This window comes from Taudactylus pleione, unplaced genomic scaffold (genome assembly GCF_031769625.1).
Source record: "Taudactylus pleione unplaced genomic scaffold, aTauple2 ptg000129l, whole genome shotgun sequence".
Classification (NCBI taxonomy): Eukaryota; Metazoa; Chordata; class Amphibia; order Anura; family Myobatrachidae; genus Taudactylus; species Taudactylus pleione.
The window spans coordinates 6,824,566-6,848,219 of record NW_028284531.1 but is presented as its reverse complement, the minus strand read 5'-3'; the positions used below and the strand labels follow the sequence as shown (position 1 = coordinate 6,848,219).

Below are 23,654 nucleotides of genomic sequence, written 5' to 3'. Positions count from 1 at the left end.
ATTATGAAACTGCCCAGTCTGGGTGGTTTTATAAGACCTGTGGAATGGTACTACTGCTGTTCCTGCTCCTTTCTCAATTTAAGGAGCATCCTTCAAAAATGCAATATGTTTGCTATTACACTGTATGAAAATCAAGAACTGTAAACTGCTGAATAAGAGAGGAGTTAAGATCTGCTGCTTTTCTAGCCCTTCTGATGTTCCCCAGGTCATTGGGAAGGGGAAATTGGCCCTGATTCAGAGCCGGACGCTCTGAAAGAGCGCTCGCTCTGAATCAGGGCGTTTTTGTTTTTTTTTGGAGCGGCTTCGCTCGCACAGCTATTGCGAGTGGCCAGGATGATGTTCGCGATGGTCAAGACCATCGCGACCATCAGGCTTGCGACGAGACCCTTGTGGTAGGGTCTCGTGGCCGCAAGCCTCAGAGAGCTTCTGGCTCTAATGGAGCCGGAAGCTCTCCCACTGACATCACTGGTGATGTCAGTGGGGCCACCCACAAATGGCAGGCGTTCGCATGGGAACGCCTCTGTTTGTGAAGCCACCCCCACGCAACGCCTCCAAAACGGTGTGAGCTGTCAATAAAAATCGACAGCCGCCCCCTTTTGGTGCAAGACCCGGAGCGACGGAGCGCCCGTCACTAGCCGGGTCTCGCGCATGAGCACGTCGGAGCAGGCTCTGGCGTGCGCGTAGTGGCCTAACATCAACCGGCTCGCGAGCGAGTCTGAATCAGGCCCATTGTCTCATTACTTAAAGTAGAACTTTTACTTTGTTTTAGAAATTTGTCCCTTTGTAAATGTAATGTACTCTTCAACCCTGTATGATGTTATAACAGATGCAGATAGGACTAAATGTGTTTTATTATGCCTGTGTATCATAGGTGCATACACACGAGATAAGGGATGTATTTTTTTCCCATGCAGAATAGGTACACTGGGCCTGATTCAGAGCCGGACGCTATTTGCGCTCGCTCGTCCAGAAAAAGGGGCTGGCTATTTAAATTAACCGTTCACTCTTTGCGGTCTGTTCACGCCTGTATGTCTGAACGAGCGAACAAAACATGCAAACGTAATTTTGAAAAAAACGCCCCCTGGCCGCTCGCATCATACGTCATGTCCGCTATATATTAGATTAATCGAGTACATCGGACGGCGTATGAACTGCTCGCTATTCTTGTGGTTGGTTTTTTCTACCACAATCATGCGAGCAGTTCTAACTATAAAACAACCAAGTGACGTGGTCGATGACGCTGCTTTAGTAATTATGCACACCCTTAAAACGCCCGTTTTGACCTTTAGGCACGCCTGCGTTCTGATCTCCACTCCCCGTTTTCAAGCACCTTCCCCTGTTACCACCCACATACGCCTCATTCTGTCACTCAAAATAGCAGGCATTCGCTATTTAGCGAGCACACGATTTTCGGCCGCACGCTGACTGGTTCGCGCATGCGTATTAAAATCCGTACGCATGCGCAGTTGTGCGAACATCGGTCGGAACGAACGAGCGGCTCTGAATCAGGCCCACTGTGTTTCATATTATCTGTTGTCATTCACTGAAAACCGTAAATATTCATGATGAATGATTGTGATTTATATGCATAATGTAGGGAGTCCCTTTTTTTAATGTAGGTTCCAAGCTGTATTGATATTGTTCTTGTAAAATGAATATTACAGTACAGTTATGCAGCCCATTCTGTAACATTGTTTCCATTTCATTTAATGCTGGTTATTTGTGTATATTGTGGGCCTAATTCAGAGTTGTACACAAAATGTTTACGGATTTCAGTGATTATAAATAAACCATGTAGTCGTCTATTAGGTCAAACTGTGTAAGGGTTAAGGGGGCAGATGTATGTAAGCTCTAAAAAGGGATAAAGTGGAGAGTGATACACGACCAACCGATCAGCTCCCAACTGTCATGTTACAGGCTGTGTTCGAAAAATGACAGTTGGGAGCTGATTGTTTGGTCGTTTATCACTCTCCACTTTATCACTTTCTAGAGCTTCATACATCTGCCCCTGGATACATTACCGTAGCCATATGCAGCGACTTTTTGCTCACAGTGTGATTGACAGGGAGCGTTTGGAGATGCAGGTATGTCCCAAAGATGCAGTTTTTGGTCCTGCAAACATGGTTAAAGCAGATAAATTTATAGTTGTGTTACTTTTTGCACTTTTGCAATTTAACTTTTAATTATCACTAAAAACTAATCTACCATGGTATGGTAAACCAGTTTTTTTTTTATTGCAGGTATAAAACCTGTGCCTTGTTCTTGGATGAAATGGGATTTAGATATTCTTGGAAGCAGTGAAGATGAAAACACTAATGGACAAATGAACATATCTCAAGAGCGCCTCCAGTACGGTATGTTTAAATCATTTACAATTATGTCAGTTATACATTTATTATTCTGTTATTCTGGATGTCAGATTGGCTCGCCACCCAGTAGGCGAACACTTAGAATCAGAGAAGTAGTTAAGATGGCAAAGAGCCAAGTACACACTTTTTATGCAGAGAATATGCTAAATTCTACACCATTCTTTCAATTCAAACCCCCTAACAAGGCAGTTTCCTTTGCCATGGGCGACAGCCATATAGAAAATTCTGGAGACTGTGTGAGATTAATGTGAACAGATGTATCCTAAATTGACAACACTGTGTTTGTGTGTGCATCATACTTGACTACTTTGCAGGTCTGGACTGTCACGATCACATTATTGTAGCCCCGCCCCCTCCCTACAGACTGGCGGTTCCTGGTGTTAACTCCCGCATCCCGCCCACTAGGAAGTGGGCAGGATGCGAAGGATTTGGCCACGCGGGTGTGGAGGGCTGCCTGAAAATTCGTGAGCCTCACATACCAGGAGAGTAGGCAAGTATGGTGTGTAGGGGCGTATCTATAATGGGTGCCCACCTTGCACCCATATTATACTTACCTCTCCAGAGTCCCACGTCGGAGCCGGTATCAGGCTGTAAAATGGCGGAAAATGACAGCTGCGGCCATTTTCCCGTTGTTTGCGCATGCGCAGTACAGGGGAAATGGCCACCGCGGCCATTTTCCCAGTGACCTGGGTATGCGCTATAGACTCTGGGCACACTCTAGTGCCCAGAGTCTATCAGTGCGGCGCTGCGCTCAGTGCGCTGCCGGTCGCTGGACTGAGAGAAGGGGGCTCGTGATGAAGACTGCACAGGAGAGTGCACACTGGCCCCCTTCTCTCTTGAAACGCCCCTTATGGTGTGCATGTGTGTGTGAGTGCTTTTGTGTCACTGTTACCTGCACAGGGAATTGCAGAATAGCAGCTTCGTAATGTCAGCTTGCACACTTTTCTTCACTTCATTTTACTTTGAAATCATTTTTGTTTAATTTCGTCCTGACCTCTTGCTTTCTTTTATTTACACTTTCTTCACAGCCAAAAATCTTTTGTATTTCATTTATGTTGTTCACAATTGTGACAGTACATCTTTCTCTGCCAATCTCATATTACCTTATTCACTTCTTTCCTTTGTGTATTACTATCTTAAGGCCTGATTCAGAGATGTATGCTTTTCTGATATTTACGCAGTTGAGTGATTATCTGTCAACTGTGCTTGCGTCACGGTCACACTGTGCACACGCCAGGGTACCTTTCCGATGCCGCTCACAGAAGGGATTTCTTTGCAAAGTGATCGACAGTCAGGGAACGTTTGTGGGAGGTAACAGGGAGTGTCGGCAAAAAATGCAGACGTGTCCTGCCGTTTTCAGGGCATGTCGTAGCCTGCGTAAGCGATCCCGTACACAGATAAAGTGGTTCCAGCGTTTCAGTTCAAGCAGCCATTCTGTGCGCCTTAGGGTTTCACAGATGGCTGATTCTAAAATGGTCTGTGATGGCAGCTACGTGTTTGTACGTACTTGCTTGGGTCTGCGCAGTTGCTGATCGGCGTCTCAATACATTTCTAGCCAGCTAAAGTATTAGCATATTTTCACACAACAGCTGCACATGGGACCGCAGCTGCAAACGCTTTAGTGTACATCTCAGGTCCTTAAACAACTAGTATATTTGCTAGTAATAGTCTTTGTCAACCCATCCATTGCATTTTAATGGAGTCAAAGTCACAACCCCATTGTTCGCTTTAATACACCGTGTCATCACAGTGAGTAAAATTGCAATCTAAAATTACAAAAAATGTTAATTTCAAGATATTTTTATTAGTCTTAGTGTTTCTTAGAATAAGATTTATTAAGCAAAGAATCCTTACCTAATTGCTGAGAGGCTTAAAAAAAAGTTATGATCCTTCATTTAACGTCATACTGTATTCTTCTTATGGCACTCCAAGAAAAAAGTTTGGGCGCCGCTGCATTGGAGTCAAGACCAGGAGTTAAATGAAAGCATAATATGACACAGACGCAACATGACACAGACACAACAAAGGATATCAGAAATGGGGAAGAAAAAAGACCTGACACTCAACCGCTATAGGAGAACTGAGTTCATAGACTTGTTATGCTCCTGGGTTTTTAGTAACTGCCTTTCCCCTTGAAATTACATTTGGATACTTGCATGCCAAGATTTGGATAGTGTGGGGAAGTTCCGAACTACAGCAGGCTAAGCTAAGGATGGTCCAGTACAGATAGAGACGATTGCAACAACAGCAGAACAATTCAGACCCAGGGTAAACAATGGGACAGGTTGAACTAGACAAACGAGATAATGAAAAAGAACTAGTCTAAAACTAAGCACAGCAAAATCAGGATATAATTGTCAGCTTTGGATTATTTTTTGAACCCGGGGTGGATACAGGAGAGAAAACTGAAAATGGGTTTGCAGTATTGAAATACAGCAGGTTTAATAGGAGTATTATGATTCATGAAACGGTGATAAACATATAAACTGGCAGAAAATAAACAAGTCCAAGTGATGTGTGGCTGAATAACAAGTGACTGGCAGGAAAACAAAGTCCAATTAATGAAGATGGAAACAGGTGTCAGGCAGAGAAAACAAAGTCCAATTAATGAAGATGGAAACAGGTGTCAGGCAGAGGTGTGACTGAGGAACAGAGGTCTGAAGTACTGGAGTGAGCTCTGAGTCCAGAGAGCTGGAGGGATCACAAACCGTGGGGTGAGAAACGGGGTATAGCAGGGTAGATGCGAGTATTCGGGAACAGCCTGAGGTGGAGGCAGAGCAGGAAATAGAGCACTACTGGGCAGGGGCGGATTGGGATTTAAAACCAGCCCGGGAAATTTCTGAAAGCAGCCCTAATGGGGGCGGGTTTGTAGAAGGGGGGGTCTGTGGGGAGGGGGGCGGGACACTCCTCACCAGGCCCTGATTCTGAGTTGGAGGTATTCGCTGCCTTCCTTATGTCTATTGCTGAAGTTGAGTTTGGGACTTTAAGATAATGAAGCTACAAAGTCTTTCTTCCCTGGTGTACATCCGTGCACCTGAATGTGAGAGGACTGAGATGCCCACTTTCAAAGTGTACAGACGATGCAATCATGCTTTGTGTCTCTTAATACACCACCCTCAGTCACGCCATTGAATCTTGCACAAGCCCTATGCCACGGTGGTGGGGGGGGGGGTTAGGGACTCCCGGGGGGACTTAGGGTTAGGCTAGGGAAATGGGGGGGTCAGGGTCAGGCATCCTAGGGGGCAGGTTAGGATTAGGCACCCCCTCGGGAGGGTTAGGTTTAGGGTGCGGGGAGGGGGAGTTAGGTTTAGGCACACCTGGGAGGAAGTTAGGGTGAGGCACTAAGGGGGGTGGTTAGGGATAGGCATCCCTGAGGGAGGTTTAGGGTTAGGGGGGGCTGAGAGAGGTCTAGCAATAGCCTACTTACCTTCCCTGTTGGGATCTTCAGCTGACGTCCGGCGGTATAACATATCATTTCCCCTCTTAGTACGCACAGCACCCTCCATAATACCACTCAGTATACACAATACCCCCATAATACCACAGTATGCACAGCACCCGCCACAGAATACCACTCAGTATACACAGTACACTTGCCCAATGCCCATAATACCCTTCAATGCACACAGCGCCCCGATTTTACCCTCCAGTATAAACAACTCCCTTTCTCCCCCATATAACCCCTAAGTACACAGAGCACCCCCATATTACATTCCAGAAACACAGCCCACACCTCCTCCAAAGTACACACAGCATGCACATATTACAGACTAGTATACACAGCCTCCCTCCCCCATATCACCCCCGGTACACACAGTACACATATTATAGTCGAGTATACAAAGCCCCTTCCCCGTATCACCCCCAGTACACACAACACCCAATATTACAGTCCAGTATACACAGCCCCCCTCCCTCATATTACCCCAGTACACACAGCACCCATACATTACAGTCCACTATACTCAGACCCCCATATCACCCCCAGTACACACAACACCCAATATTGCAGTCCATTATACACAGCCCCCCTCCCCCATATTGCCCCCCAGTACACAGAGCATCCACATGCCCATTACAGCCCAGTAAACACAATTCCCCCAAAAAACACCACCTAGTAGACACAGCACCTCTATATTACAGTCCAGTATTCTCAGCTGCCCTCCCCATATTACTCCAAAGTACACACAGCACCCCGATGGTACCTGGTTTCCTTGCTTGTGACTGTAAATAGCAGCTGCAGGGAGCCAGGACAGTGTGATGAGGACCCGGGGAGGCAGTACAGGCAGTCCAGTGACTCAGATGAGGAGCAGGAAGAGGAGGGGCCAGCCCCTGTGCATGTGAAGGTGCCATGACGTGACTGCAGTCAGTGAGTTATTTGATAGTTTATGGGTGGAAGTGTGGCACGGCTGTCAGCAGTTAAGCTGCACCACTGATTATTCTGCCCCAGCCTACAATGAGTTTCTGCACATGCTACCCGATAGCAGATATGCTCCGATCACGATAGATGTGATGGGCCCGCGGAATGGCAAGGGGTTAGGAGGGGAGGGGGAGAGAGAGGGAGGTGGGGACGGGATCAGCTCAGCTCTGAGTCTCACCGGCCCAGCCCTGAACGGCCCAGCGGGAAATGTCCCGACTTCCCGGTGGCCCAATCCGCCCCTGCTACTGGGACTGCAATAATCACACTGAGCTAAGGAGCACAGAGAACTCTCACACAGCTTGTGCTGTATACACATTGCACTGGCAACTAGAGGGCGTGCTGAGCACCCTTAAGTACCTTGGGAAAGTGCATGATAGGCTGCTGAGAGTCACATGCAGAAGCTCCAACCTGATTGGCCCATTCCAAAACCAAGATGGCGGCGCTCAGCAGTCCCCAGCGCGGCAGCGCTACCAGTCTCACATGTCACTAGATGGCCTGTACCCTTAGAACAACCACGTACACCTCGTGCCAACCTCCACACACCAGCACCCCCACTGGTAGGACCGCGCCAAAGCACCCACATAGGCAGAGACCGCGAACCGCCAGGTACAACAACTCTGGTTGTGACAACAATGCAGTTCTGGAAACAGTGAAAAAGTAATCATATTGTTTTCATTCTATCAGGCACTGCTTTAGTATTTATCTTGCCTTGTGTGCTAAAATGCTTTGTCCACTCCATTTGCAAGCATCTCCTTTCACCCCCATAATATGTACTCATCCTGATCCTCTCTTACTCCATCATATCTCTTGCTAGTACTTCCTATCTGTATTTAAAACAAAACTTAAATCATCCCCACTAGAACAAGTTTTTTTATATTACTAAGATTGTACTATGATTGATTATTGATTGATTTATTTTTATATTTGTGTATAAGTGTAATTTTGTGAACTCTAATATGTGTTGTTTAATGTCAGTGCTCTGTTGCTTCAATGTGCATCTTTTTTATGACAGGGTTTTTACTTCTTTTGTGAAAGGTATGCATTGTTCCTCTTAATTAAAACCGTACCAAATTTAGCAACGTTACTTACGCCAACCACAATATAACATACTCCTGTTTCTCTGAATTTCCTGTAGTGGTCCCCTGCCTCTAAGGGAATATTTGAGTTTTTTGTAGCTCAATAAATATTTATGTATATTATTTTTAGTTCTTCTATAATTTTGTTTTCACAGTTAGGACTCTATTTAGTAATATTTTAGTAGTAGTATTTTTACAGCATTTTAGCAAAAAAAACCAAACATTTTTCTCTTCGCCCTGTTGATAGTAAAGAAAACTGCAGTGAAATCACCAATTTCATTGAGGGTTTTTTTTTTTTATCTCTTCTCTTAGTGTTGCAGCCCCCATAGGTCACAATGGGGGCTGATCAGTTATGTTATTTAAGGAGAAGAAAACATTTTCTCTTCTCAAAACTTTTCTCCAAAAGATAACACCATTTCTATATGGTGTTATAATAGGAGAAAACAAGATGCTTCCACTGCTAGGGAGACGGGACACATCTAGTGCAGAAGAAGCTGGGGACCAGCTGGGAATGGGTTAGAGATAGAGCTGGAAGGAGTGGGGCGGTACAAAGCAGGGACATAATCGCAGAGTGGATGCAGGTCTGAAGGGGGCAAATGGACCTTACGGGTCGTCCTTTACTAAAATATATGTATTGTCAGAACATCAGGTCAAGGAGTGTCGTCTCCTGGAGTAAAACAGTAACACTTCTCTTGCTGCAGCTGATTAATAGCACACCAGTCCAGTGCCTTGGTACAAATAACCGCAGCTAGTTTTATTTTGCAGTACAAAATAAACAAAACATAAACAATACTCCTGGCCTATCTGGCTTTTTCTACACATAATAATATTAAAAGAAAGAAAACATTCTTTGGCTCTTATAGCAATATCACACAGAGTATATACATACACAATACAGACGACGGTATCCCAACAGGGGTCGGGTAAGTATACTTACCCTCCCCCTAACCCTCACTTTTTGTAGCCTAACCCTCCCCATCCCGCACCCTAACCCTAAACCTCCCCGTTAGTGCCTAAATCTAAGTCTCCCCCCTTCGTGCCTAACCCTAACCCTCCCCACATAGTGCCTAAACTTAAACCCCCCACCCGGTGGTGCCTGACCCTAATCCTCCCCCCTTGGGGTGCCTAACCTTCCCCCCAAACAAAAAACCCCGGCTTACCTTCGTTCGGGCACACGTCCTACAGGATTTCTGGCGTCAGTATTTCGACACCTATTTTAACTCCCTCGTCAGGATTCCAGCATTGGTATAGAGGCTGGCAGCCCCGCGGCTGCTGGTCTCTTAACTGCATCCCATATATAACTAGCTGGGATACCCGGTGTTGCCCCTGTTGAAGACTGGACCATGAAGTACACCTGCAGACTTAATTTATTTACATTATCCTTGCTAACCCCATTCCACTGATCCTGAAAAGGACCCCACTGTTTGCTAACATGTATGCAAACAGTGGCGTCACTACCGTGGGTGCAAGGGGTGAGGCTGCTATGGTGTCCAAGCTGCCTCTGTGGCCCGTCGCTCCCCTTTCATCCAGTCATGCACACAATGTGAGCCGATCCAGTTGGGACGGCTGAGGGGGGCTCGGGTGTCAGTGGTGATTGTATGATAGTGTGTGGCCTTGACGAAGTTCAAGCCTAGGCAAAACCCTAATCCTGGTCAAACTAGACCACCCTGCAAAATTTGATGGCGCTAGGTCCAAAACTCTGGCTGTGCATAAAGGACAAACAGACAGACAGATACGCTTTCTAGATGTATGTAGGAAACTTCCCTTAGGGACCGTGCCATCACATTCACATGTTAAGTCCACTTTTTCTAAATCCAAGTTAGTTGTATATATCCACAATGATGACACCACGAGTCTCTTTATTTCTAACAATTGTATATCCACAAAGTTATTACCTAAAAGAGAAGAAATGGATATATGGTGCAGAACGTTAAAAAAATTATGTAAAATGATTTATTCACAAAAAGATCTTATGTAATGACATACATAGAATAAATTAATACAGTGGCACTTGTAGCATCCACAATGCAAAATAATTGTGCGGAAGTGTATCGTGATAGCTCCTGTAAATGGAGCAAAGAAATGCGCTCAAATGTGGGCATACCGGAATTTCCCCCTCGTGCCAAGGTCATTCACAGTTGCATTCACCCACGGATCCGGCTTCAAATTTTGGTCAGGATACCAAATTAATTCCAACAAAGTGTATATTGGATGGGTACAGGTAAGCACCGTTTTGCCGCCTATGTGTTTCAAGCTTAAAAAGCTCTTCCTCAGGGCTGTATGATGTTACATGTGTCCATATTTCCCATTTATAGATGGAATAATGATTTACCCCTACTTGATCCGGAAGTGACATCGCATAAGGTGCTTAATACATATTGTTAAAAATATCCAATAAAACTAGTCATGAATTATAAAACATGGCATGCAACAAGGGAACACTTTCACTGCCACTGTATCAGTAACATTTTCAAATACAGTAGGTCTGGGTTATTTACTTCTGTAACCAATTGGGTTTCCCACAGCTTCCAGAAGTGGGAAAATCATTCCCCAATATAGCATCAAACGTCAAATAAGGAACTAATCCCACAGCGACTACGTGGAACCACATTGTGCACTTCAGCAGTATCATAATGCAGAGTATCCCCATGCATACAGGTTACACCAACAGTTTTCCCCTGATGTTCTGAGTGGTTCATCTCCTCGGCTTTTACAAGAGTAACCTGGCTCTATCCAGTTGCCTTCTACAGTAATTATACACATTTGTTTATCTGGCTAAGCCTGTCCATCTGCTGTGCAAGCTAGCTGAGCAAAGAAAGATACTATGCAATTTACATAAGCAGTATCACATTGCATACAATAATGAGCAAAACTTTAGATAGGTGTGGAAAAAATGCTGCAAAGTAGGAATGACTTCCAAAATAGAAGTGTTAATAGTTTATTTTTATAAATTAATAAAATGCAAAGTGAATGAACAGAAGAGAAATCTCGTCAAATTTATATTTGGTGTGACCACCCTTTCAAGGAAAGTCCATACAGGGACGAAACTAGTTGGAGCCTGCTTCTTTTTACAAGCACCAAGCTACTGGCATGTCTGGAAAAGCACAGTGCTAAGTGCTAAACAAATCGCCCAAGCAGCGCAAACACTCTTCGTATGCCGCCTCATCCATCAATGCCTAATGTGGATGAACTTATTGAAGGGCTGGGAACAGCATTGTACGTAATCAAAGGGTTCTAGCAAGTGCCATTAGCAGACAAGGCAAACAAAAGACAACTTTTTCTGCACCGGAGTGTTTGTTCCAATATAACATGTTGCCATTTGGGTTGCATGGAGCACCTGCCAGCTTTCAGGGCATGAGGTATACAATTCCAAGGCCCCATAGACAGCATGCGGCTGCTTATCTTGAAGTGTACAAGCAGTGTTGAACTCCATCTGTGATTGACAGCCAACCCAAACAAGTGTTGCTTAGGGATGGAAGAGGTGATGTATCTTGAATATATCAGAGGCAGAGGTTTGATAATGTCCCAACTTAATAAAATTGAAGTAATAAAACACTGGCCATGACCCCTAAATAAGAAGCAGATGAGAGCTTTTTTTTTAGGAATTACAGGGTATTATAGCAGATGTAAACCAAATTTTGCCACCATTGCTGTCCCATTGACTGACCTTATAAAGGGTAATAGTTATTGTTTAGTGGATTCCTCGGGCATCATGCACCCAACCAGTTTTAGTGACACCTGAATTTGTCATGCACACAGATGCATTATATGATAGGTGTTGAGTTGTCTCAAAGCAAAGATGGTGAAGAGAGTATCCTCTTATTTATTTACGTAGAAAATTGAATATACATAAGAGAATTTATGCCTCTGTTGAAAAAGAAGCATTGACAATTAGAAACATTAAGGTACTATATCTTAGGGTGAAAATTTAGTTTGATGACAGATCATGCTCCATTAAAGTGGATGGCTGAGAATTAAGAGACCAATGGGAGAATAACTATGATGTTCTTGGCATTTTAAGATTTTAAGTTTTCACTAGAGCATAGTTCGGGAAGTCAATTGGCCAACACAGATGCTATGTTCTGTATTTTTTGGTTAGGGGCCACTGGTGTTCTGCCCCACAGGTCAAAACTGGAGTGGGGTACTTCCACTCCGAGAGAGGGAATCACTTTCTTTAGTTATAGGTGGGCAGGCCATGATTTACTTTTATGTTTTGCTTACTTTTGTGCTGCTAATAAAAGTAGCTATGGTGTTATGTGTGTACCGCAAATACCTCATGGAAGGCATTACCACCCACTGTGGACAGCGCAGTGGCCAACATCCGGTGCTTAATGATCGTGACCAGCAGTGTCTGGCCAGAATATTCAGTGGTAACAGACAAGCGACACTGGCTCAAATCACATCCACATTCAATGCAGGAGGTACCAGACACACATCCAGCAGGTCAGTGCAGCATTATTTAGTCTTCCATGGTATATGGGATATGACCCATCAAAGTGCCCCTGTTAACACTACAACATCGAACACAGTGCTTCACCTGGGCTTATGACATTGCTAATTGGACCATGGAGAACTGGCAACATGTGACGTGGTTCAATGAGTCACTGTTTAGGTTGGTTCAGGCTGATGGTCCTCTGGTCTGCCTGCACATGTAATTGACTGCTACGTTGCATTGATTTATGACCATTTGCAGTCATTTATGGACTTCATGTACCCCCATAACTATGGAATATTGCAACAGAATAATGCACCGTGTCATCGGTCCAAGTTGTTCAGAATTGGTTAGAAGAGCATTCTGGAGAGTTCTGACGAATGGTGTGGCCGCTACATTCAGCCGACGTGAACGCAATCAAGCATTTATGGGATGTGGAAAGCTCCATTTGCACCCAAGATCCTGCACCTACAAATATCAGGGAGCTGTGGGAAGATATCCAGGCAGCATGGGTTCAACATCCAGAGGGCTTTCATTCACTTGTGGAATCGATGCCACGTTGTTAGTGTGTGTGTGTGTGTGTGTATATATATATATATATATATATATATATATACTGTGTGTGTATATATTAGGGGTGTGCACCGGCCACTTTTCGTGTTTTGTGTTTTGGTTTTGGATCTGGATCTTTCTTCGTGTTTTGGATCTGGATTGGTTTTGCCAAAACCACCCTTGCGTGTTTTGGGTTCTGGGTTTTGTGTTTTGGATCTGTATTTTTTTGAAAAAAAGCATAAAAACAGCTAAAATCACAGAATTTGTAGGTTTTTCTGCTCCTATGCTATTATTAACCTCAATAACCTTAATTTCCACTCATTTCCAGTCTATTCTGAATACCTCACACCTCACAATAGTGTTTTTATGTCCAAAAGGTTGCACCGAGGTAGCTGGATGACTATGCTAAGCGACACAAGTGGGCGGCACAAACACGTGACCCATCTAGGCGTGAAACTGCAGTGGCAGACAGGATGGCATTGAAAAACTAGGCCCCAAACTGTACATAATGCAAAGAAAAAAAAGAGGTGCAAGATGGAATTGTCCTTGGGCCCTCCCACCCACCCTTATGTTGTATAAACAGGACATGCACACTTTAACAAACCAATCATTTCAGCGCCAGGGTCTGCCACACAACTGTGGCTGAAATGATTGGTTCGTTTGGGCCCCCACAAAACAAGCTGGCAATTTATCTGTCCCTGCACAAACTGGCTCTACGGAGGCAAGATGTCATCCTCATCCTCCTCATCCACCGATTCCTCACCCTCTTCAGTGTGTACATCCTCATCCTCACAGAGTATTAATTCGTCCCTGCTGGAACCACAGGTCCCTCTGTACGTTCTGGAGGCTGGTCTCCCTGGAAGAGTTGATAATTCATTTTATGAACATCATCTTCTCCACATTTTGTGGAAGCAACCTCCTACGCCTTTCGCTGACAAGGTTCCCGGCTGCACTAAACACTCTTTCGGAGTACACACTGGAGGGGGGGCAACTCAGGTAAAATAGAGCCAGTTTGTACAGGGACCTCCAAATTGCTTCTTTTTCCTGCCAGTACAGGTACGGACTGTCTGACATGCCTACTTGGATGCTGTCACCGATGTAATCCTTTAACAGACAGACGCACGCTTGTCGCTGCTGCTTTGAGGATTCAAGTGCGGCTACAGCCCACACAATTCACAAAGACAGAAAAAAAAAAGAATATTTTTATTGTTTGTGGAGCACACTTTGAGGGTTACACCACCCTTTAACAGACAGACGCACGCTTGTCGCTGCTGCTTTGAGGATGCAAGTGCGGCTACAGCCCACACAATTCACAAAGACAGAAAAAAGAAGAAGAATATTTTAATTGTTTGTGTAGAACACTTTGAGGTGTCACCACCCTTTAACAGACAGACGCACGCTTGTCGCTGCTGCTTTAAGGATGCAGGTGCGGCTACAGCCCACACATTTCACAAAGACCAAAAAAAAAAGAACAATATTTTAATTGTTTGTGTAGAACACTTTGAGGTGTCACCACCCTTTAACAGACAGACGCACGCTTGTCGCTGCTGCTTTAAGGATGCAGGTGCGGCTACAGCCCACACATTTCACAAAGACCAAAAAAAAAAGAACAATATTTTAATTGTTTGTGTAGAACACTTTGAGGTGTCACCACCCTTTAACAGACAGACGCACGCTTGTCGCTGCTGCTTTAAGGATGCAGGTGCGGCTACAGCCCACACAATTCACATAGACAGAAAAAAAAAGAACAATATTTTAATTGTTTGTGTAGCACACTTTGAGGGTGTCACCACCCTTTAACAGACAGACGCACGCTTGTCGCTGCTGCTTTGAGGATGCAAGTGTGGCTACATCGCACACAAGTCACAAACACATTAAAAAATAGTTTTTTATTTTTTGGAACATTTTGAGAGTTACACCACCCTTTAACAGACAGACGCACGCTTGTCGCTGCTGCTTTAAGGATGCAGGTGCGGCTACAGCCCACACATTTCACAAAGACCGAAAAAAAAAGAACAATATTTTAATTGTTTGTGTAGAACACTTTGAGGGTGTCACCACCCTTTAACAGACAGACGCACGCTTGTCGCTGCTGCTTTAAGGATGCAGGTGCGGCTACAGCCCACACAATTCACATAGACAGAAAAAAGAAGAATATTTTTATTGTTTGTGTAGCACACTTTGAGGGTGTCACCACCCTTTAACAGACAGACGCACGCTTGTCGCTGCTGCTTTAAGGATGCAGGTGCGGCTACATCGCACACAAGTCACAAACACATTAAAAAAATAGTTTTTTATTTTTTGGAGCACTTTGAGAGTTACACCACCCTTTAACAGACAGACGCACGCTTGTCGCTGCTGCTTTAAGGATGCAGGTGCGGCTACAGCCCACACATTTCACAAAGACCAAAAAAAAAAGAACAATATTTTAATTGTTAGTGTAGCACACTTTGAGGGTGTCACCACCCTTTAACAGACAGACGCACGCTTGTCGCTGCTGCTTTAAGGATGCAGGTGCGGCTACAGCCCACACAATTCACAAAGACAGAAAAAAAAAGAACAATATTTTAATTGTTTGTGTAGCACACTTTGAGGGTGTCACCACCCTTTAACAGACAGACGCACGCTTGTCACTGCTGCTTTAAGGATGCAGGTGCGGCTACAGCCCACACATTTCACAAAGACCAAAAAAAAAAGAACAATATTTTAATTGTTTGTGTAGCACACTTTGAGGGTGTCACCACCCTTTAACAGACAGACGCACGCTTGTCGCTGCTGCTTTAAGGATGCAGGTGCGGCTACAGCCCACACAATTCACAAAGACAGAAAAAAAAAGAACAATATTTTAATTGTTTGTGTAGCACACTTTGAGGGTGTCACCACCCTTTAACAGACAGACGCACGCTTGTCGCTGCTGCTTTAAGGATGCAGGTGCGGCTACAGCCCACACATTTCACAAAGACCAAAAAAAAAAGAACAATATTTTAATTGTTTGTGTAGCACACTTTGAGGGTGTCACCACCCTTTAACAGACAGACGCACGCTTGTCGCTGCTGCTTTAAGGATGCAGGTGCGGCTACAGCCCACACAATTCACAAAGACAGAAAAAAAAAGAACAATATTTTAATTGTTTGTGTAGCACACTTTGAGGGTGTCACCACCCTTTAACAGACAGACGCACGCTTGTCGCTGCTGCTTTAAGGATGCAGGTGCGGCTACAGCCCACACAATTCACAAAGACAGAAAAAAAAAGAACAATATTTTAATTGCTTGTGTAGCACACTTTGAGGGTGTCACCACCCTTTAACAGACAGACGCACGCTTGTCGCTGCTGCTTTAAGGATGCAGGTGCGGCTACAGCCCACACAATTCACAAAGACAGAAAAAAAAAGAACAATATTTTAATTGTTTGTGTAGCACACTTTGAGGGTGTCACCACCCTTTAACAGACAGACGCACGCTTGTCGCTGCTGCTTTGAGGATGCAGGTGGAATCTAGACGGGATTTGGAACCGAGGACACACTACCTCCATCAATTGTCTAAATCCCACTGCACTAATGTCGGATACCGGACGCACGTCTAACACCAACATAGCAGTCAAGGCCTCAGTTATACGTTTTGCTTCAGGATGACTGCTGTCGTACTTCATCCTCATCGCTAGGGACTGTTGGAGGGTCAATTGTTTAGTAAAAGTAGTGATGTTCCTACTTCCTCTCTGGGATGATGAACAACTCCCAGCAGCAGCAACAGCACTAGGAGGAAGTGGTTCTTGATCTTTCCCTATTTTATTTTTATCGGAGAAAGTTTGGTCCTCCATTTATGTTATATTGATATATATACGTGCGGCTAAAGCGCACACAAACACAGAAAATATTATTTTATTTTTGCTGGAGAGTAGTGCACTTTGTGGGTTACACCACCCTTTAAGAAATGAGCCAGCCGGCTCTTTACTTATGGGACACAGGCGCACGCTTGGCGCTGCTCCTTTGTTGATGCACGTGCAGCCACAGTGCACACAATTCACAAACACAGAAAATAATTTTTTTTTTGGTTTGGACTGGAGTGTACTTTCGGGGGTTACAGCACCCTTAACGGTCAAGCCAGCCGGCCGTTTACTTATGACACAGGCGCACGCTTGGCACTACTTTGTTGATGCACGTGCGGCTACTGTGCACACAATTCACAAACACAGAAAATAATTTTTTTTTTGGTTTGGACTGGAGTGTACTTTCGGGGGTTACAGCACCCTTAACGGTCAAGCCAGCCGGCCCTTTACTTATGACACAGGCGCACGCTTGGCACTACTTTGTTGATGCACGTGCGGCTACTGCGCACACAATTCACAAACACAGAAAATAATTTTTTTTTTGGTTTGGACTGGAGTGTACTTTCGGGGGTTACAGCACCCTTAACGGTCAAGCCAGCCGGCCCTTTACTTATGACACAGGCGCACGCTTGGCACTACTTTGTTGATGCACGTGCGGCTACTGCGCACACAATTCACAAACACAGAAAATAATTTTTTTTTTGGTTTGGACTGGAGTGTACTTTCGGGGGTTACAGCACCCTTAACGGTCAAGCCAGCCGGCCCTTTACTTATGACACAGGCGCACGCTTGGCACTACTTTGTTGATGCACGTGCGGCTACTGCGCACACAATTCACAAACACAGAAAATAATTTTTTTTTTGGTTTGGACTGGAGTGTACTTTCGGGGGTTACAGCACCCTTAACGGTCAAGCCAGCCGGCCCTTTACTTATGACACAGGCGCACGCTTGGCACTACTTTGTTGATGCACGTGCGGCTACTGCGCACACAATTCACAAACACAGAAAATAATTTTTTTTTTGGTTTGGACTGGAGTGTACTTTCGGGGGTTACAGCACCCTTAACGGTCAAGCCAGCTGGCCCTTTACTTATGACACAGGCGCACGCTTGGCACTACTTTGTTGATGCACGTGCGGCTACTGCGCACACAATTCACAAACACAGAAAATAATTTTTTTTTTGGTTTGGACTGGAGTGTACTTTCGGGGGTTACAGCACCCTTAACGGTCAAGCCAGCCGGCCCTTTACTTATGACACAGGCGCACGCTTGGCACTACTTTGTTGATGCACGTGCGGCTACTGCGCACACAATTCACAAACACAGAAAATAATTTTTTTTTTGGTTTGGACTGGAGTGTACTTTCGGGGGTTACAGCACCCTTAACGGTCAAGCCAGCCGGCCCTTTACTTATGACACAGGCGCACGCTTGGCACTACTTTGTTGATGCACGTGCGGCTACTGCGCACACAATTCACAAACACAGAAAATAATTTTTTTTTTGGTTTGGACTGGAGTGTACTTTCGGGGGTTACAGCACCCTTAACGGTCAAGCCAGCCGGCCCTTTACTTATGACACAGGCGCACGCTTGGCACTACTTTGTTGATGCACGTGCGGCTACTGCGCACACAATTCACAAACACAGAAAATATATTATTTTTTTAGCACTTGGGGGGAGCACCCCTGATGGACAGAGCACCCCCTGGACAACACTACAGCACCTCTTTAGGACTGGGACACTGCACAGGACTTTGGAGTGGACACAGCCCCTATGGAGAACTGACTGCACAACACAGTCCAGCCAGCCCCTATGGACTTTGAAGTAGTGGACACAGCCCCTATTAACAACAGCAGCACAGCACAACACAGCCAGCCCCTATGGACTTTGAAGTAGTGGACAACAGCAGCACTACACTACACTACACTACACAGCCCTAACTCCCACCCTCCCTCTTCACTGTCCACAGCCGAGTGAGAAAATGGCGCCGACGTGGGTACCTTATATAGGATCCAAAACCCGCGAGACTCGGAAGGCGGGATGATGACGTTTTGCCTCGATTTCAGATCCGAGTCAGGCGGGAAAAGTCGAGCCTGATTCGGATCGGACTCGGATCGGGGGGGCTCGGGGGGGTTCGGATTTCAGAAATCCGAACCCGCTCACCCCTAGTATATATATATATATATATATATATATACATATATATACTAGATGTTGCCCACCGCTTCGCCCATTACAAAATCGCTTCTGCCAACATTTTTTTTTTTTTAGGTGTTCTAGTTGTTTTGCTCTGCATAGAGGCCCTGTCACGGAAGTGGACCACGTGACCTGCTACGCTATACAGACTGGTGGCAGCAGCACCTTCACCCACCACTCACACAAATGTCACTGTGAGCACTGTGTATAGACTCCTATGTAGCCTATCCTATTCAAGTGAACACGGGGCCCAAAGTAATAGATATAGCACTCTTGATCGCACTCTGATATACACATGCCTTGGAGTGCGTTGTGAGTTGTGACACACAAGGCCGAATGCCAAGTGTGTTCAACCACCCAAGGCGTGTTTACATCAGAGCGTTGAAAACACTTGGCATTCGGCCTTGTGTGTCGCAACGCACTCCAGGGCATGTGTATATCAGAGTGCGATCAAGAGTGGTATATCTATCTTATATAATGGCTCTGTGTGACAAAATAGTTCTATGTGGAGGTGATGTACTGTAGGATGAATCAGATACAGAATAGGAACTAAAAATAATACAGAATATGCTGTTTAACATAAATTATTTTTAATGAATAAACATTTAACTGGATAACAGAGTAATTGAATAAAACAGTTGAACATTCAGAATAGTATGTTTAAACATTTGAACATTAATGACTGTCAGTTTAAGAGTGGGTCATTTTTGAAAAAAAACGTGTTGAACAGTGAATTGTACTGGCAGCAAGTGCTTAATGCTTCTTCAGGGCCAAGGCTGGCATGTCTACTCACTGTTTGCTGTGCTGGATTGTGAAGTGGCTGCTCAGGTAAATTCTTTGAATAGATCATCTTTGTATCTTTGGTTAGGATTGATATCAGGTCCTTTTAGTTATGTAGTCATTTAGATTTTTAGATCAAGCGTGCGATTATGCTGGAAAGTGTGTGGTATAATGCTAGAATGTGTGTGTGTATATATATATATATATATATATATATTATATATATAATGTATATATTAGGGATGAGCGGTTCGGATTCTGCTGAGTTCCCCGCCTGACTCGGGTCCTCGCTAGCATCCGAACGTCATCCTCCTAACGTCGGGGGCTCCACAAGTGTAGGGCAGACCGCAGTGGGAGCGTTCTGCCCTGTAACAAACACACAGCCGCCAGCTCATTGGCTGCTGCGTCCACAGAGGGAGCCGGCTGGAGCTCACTCATGAGCTCCGCCTTCCGGCTCCCCCTGCTGCGGATGGCAGGAGCGGACGGCAGGAGCGGACGGCAGCAGTCGCTGCAAGAGTGGTGTTCAGGTAAGTTTTTTTTTTTTTCTTTGTGTGTATAGGGGGCCGCTACTGGGGACACGGTATAGGGGGGCCGCTGCTGGGGGCAATGCAGCATAAGGTGGACTACTAAGGGGGAAATGCAGCATAGGGGGGACTACTACTGGGGGCAATGCAGCATAAGGGGGGCTAATACTGGGGGCAATGCAGCATAGGGGGTACTACTGGGGGCAATGCAGCATGGGGGACTACTACTGGGGGCAATGCAGCATAAGGGGACTACTAAGGGGGCAATGCAGCATAATGGGGACTACTACTGTGGGCAATGCAGCATAAGGGGGACTACTACTGGGTGCAATGCAGCATAGGGGGGACTACTACTGGGGGGACTACTACTGGGGGCAATGCAGCATAAGGGGGACTAATACTGGGGGCAATGCAGCATAGGGGGTACTACTGGGGGCAATGCAGCATGGGGGGACTACTACTGGGGGCAGTGCAGCATAAGGGGACTACTAAGGGGGCAATGCAGCATAAGGGGGACTACTACTGGGGGCAATGCAGCATAAGGGGGACTACTACTGGGGGCAATGCAGCATAGGGGGGACTACTACTGGGAGGACTACTACTGGGGGCACTGCATAGGAGGGACACTGCATATGGGGACCACTACTGCGGGCACTGCATATGGGGACCATTACTGGGGGCACTGTATATGGTACACTACTGTGAGGTGGTCTAAATTGACTGTAAATGACTGGAAATTAATGTTATTGAGGTTAGTAATACTCTAGGAATAAATAAAAGCCCAAATTATGTGATTTTAGCTTTTTTTTGTACATTTTTGTACACGGCAGGTTTGGCGAATCCGGAGCCAAATCAAAATCCAGTAAAAATGGTCCGGCGCACATCCCTAATATATATATATATATATATATATATATATATATAGGTCAATTTCTACTGCCAACAAAATTGATATTCATTGGGGACATATTTGGACATTGTCAGTAACCTCAGCAGTTGAAGACGTTACCTAACTTCACTAACATCATGGTGGCTTGAAAGGTGTTTGCCATGCCTTGTAAATGCCAATTGCCTTTGCTAAAGCTAAAATGTAAGTAGAGAGCAGACAGTATGTTACCAGTCCACACCCACAATAGATGGTTGCTATTCTTGAATGTACCGTTGAGAAAATGATTTTATTACAGATTATCACAGTAGGTGTGAATTTTTGATCTAGAAAGTTTATTGCTAGACTGAGGCAAGATGAATATTCAATTGTAGTACCCAGATGGTGGCAGTGATATAGTTACTAAATAATTGAATGCAAATCCTAATCGGCCTTGCCCTAACATTGACTGTAATTACCAAGATGTTCATCTGACAGACTCACCCAGTAATATTACATTTCCAAAATCTCTGGGTTAGAAGTTCCCTCCAATGCAGATTATTCAACAACAGACATATGATTTTGAAATAGCGGTTGGAAATTTTGATTCCTTCTGTAGATGTAATTTATTTGTATTCCCATGGCCTCCACCAACGCTCCCATGCCAGCATAACATAGCATGCCTATACCCACCAATTGATGTTTCATGGCCACATATACATCTCTTTTCATGCTTAAAAGTTAGACTTAACGTGTTTTAAAATACAACTTTGAGTGTATTTGCAAGAGTGGTCTTTGTTGTATATTCATTTATCTGATGGCTTAGAATTGTCAGTGTGGCTGCTGCATATGTCTAGTCTCTAGAATAAATCTAAATATGTGATTTGGTGGACTAATGGGTCAGTTTAATTTATAGGTAGCCTTATGGGGGCTTTTTGTTCCTTTACACCATGGTATTTATATATTGCCTACTGTAGTTTCTTGTATAGCATCCTAAACAAAAACATTCCCTAAAACATAGCAACCCTCTGGGCATATAAAATCAGATAGGCTTGTTATTATGTAACAAGTAAGGTATATTTTAAATCCTAATTTACCTGGAAGATAAATGTTCAGGTATGGGATTTATTCCAGAAACCTGTTATCCATCATTCCGAAAGACAGTAGGGAAAAAGTAAGTAATTGCTACTTTTGGAAATAATGTCATACACACAGGCATGACCACTGGGAGTTCCTACTGTTGTCACTGTGGAAGTACGCTAAACAATTTATTTAAAAAATTAAAAGAAAATGCCAGGTTCAGTGTGGAGAAATGCTGTGTTCCAAATTAAGGTAAATCCCTTATCTGGAAAATCCCAAGCATTCCGGATAGTACTGTAGATCCCATATGTTCCTATTTGGTAACAGATATGGCCCTGTGAGTATTGGTGTGCACTTAGTTTTATATCATATTTCATTTTCGGAACTGGTATGTTTTATTGTCTTTTGTATTACAGGTTGTGCACTTTCTTGCAATGTACACCCTATATATTCCCTATCATTTATTGTCACAATTGGATAGATATACACTTTAGCAGAATGTGTCTAGCTAGCATCATATTGATAACATATTTGCTGTTTGGGGGGCGAGCATATGCAGTTGTCTGGCTACAGCCAGCACCAACGGCACATCACAGAGCCAATGTCATCACCTTTTCACTGACATTTACCAGATGGCATGGCTGTGGGTGTGGGGCGTAGACAGAGAACTGTATAAGCCTGTCTTGCTGAAAATTAAGAATCAGCTTAAAAAGTCAGTCTATGTACTATATTGTGTGTCTAATCATTGGGTAGGTATAGAATTCACAAGTCTATTTAGCACCAATTAAGAAGTCCAAGTAGGTAGATTTTACCTTTGTCTATCTCTTTATGATTCATGTTATGATCAACTACACTGTGAATGTATCTTTCAATATGGTAGAAAACTATTATGTATGTAATATATAATTTCAGTAGTGCAGGGCTGGACAGAATCTCATAGGAATGTTACCATGCCATATACAAGGTTGCTAGCAAGGGTGTGGCTATAGTAGGTGCAGAGAGTGCGGGTGCTATGGGGCCAAGGCTGCCTCTGGGGCCTAGCCCTTTCCCTGCACCGAGTTACACTGCCATCTCCTCAGTTCCAGCTTTTGTATTCGCACCAGAGTGCTGCTGCAGGTCATCTGGGCCCAGAGCTGATCTAAGCTACAGCCATCTGTAGCCTCTGCCTGTATGCATTGTGATGTCACAATGCAGGTCACAGCCCTATATAAAGAATGCCCAGCTACTGGCAGCCATTTTGAGGTGACATTTGTCCTACATTGATTCTCTTGAGTAGTTTCTACTTTATTTATGCAAACTTGGATAATGGCTACTGATAAGGACTTTGGATTACATATTCCAATAAGGTCCTGAACAGCAACATCTTCAGAAAAATAATCTGAATAACATGTTCAGGTAAGGACTTTATAACAAATTTTGGCCTGTCACCCTTACCCCTTCAGACATCTCTCTCCATTTTATCTGTAGTTTTTAATTTAGAAACATTGGATAAAGCAAATTATTCATCTGATATGACACTGCATGGGTTAAGATGG

General features: G+C 44.4%; 1 protein-coding gene across 1 annotated transcript in view; it reads left to right on the top strand.

Annotated features, from left to right (window-relative positions):
- The window catches only part of FAM227B (family with sequence similarity 227 member B), a 484,199-nt gene that overhangs the window by 136,721 nt on the left and 323,824 nt on the right, over window positions 1-23,654 (top strand). The window contains exon 10 of the mRNA XM_088472811.1: window positions 2,241-2,354. Within this exon, the coding sequence (XP_088328937.1) occupies window positions 2,241-2,354 (114 nt within the window). The remainder of the gene's footprint in view (window positions 1-2,240; window positions 2,355-23,654) is intronic.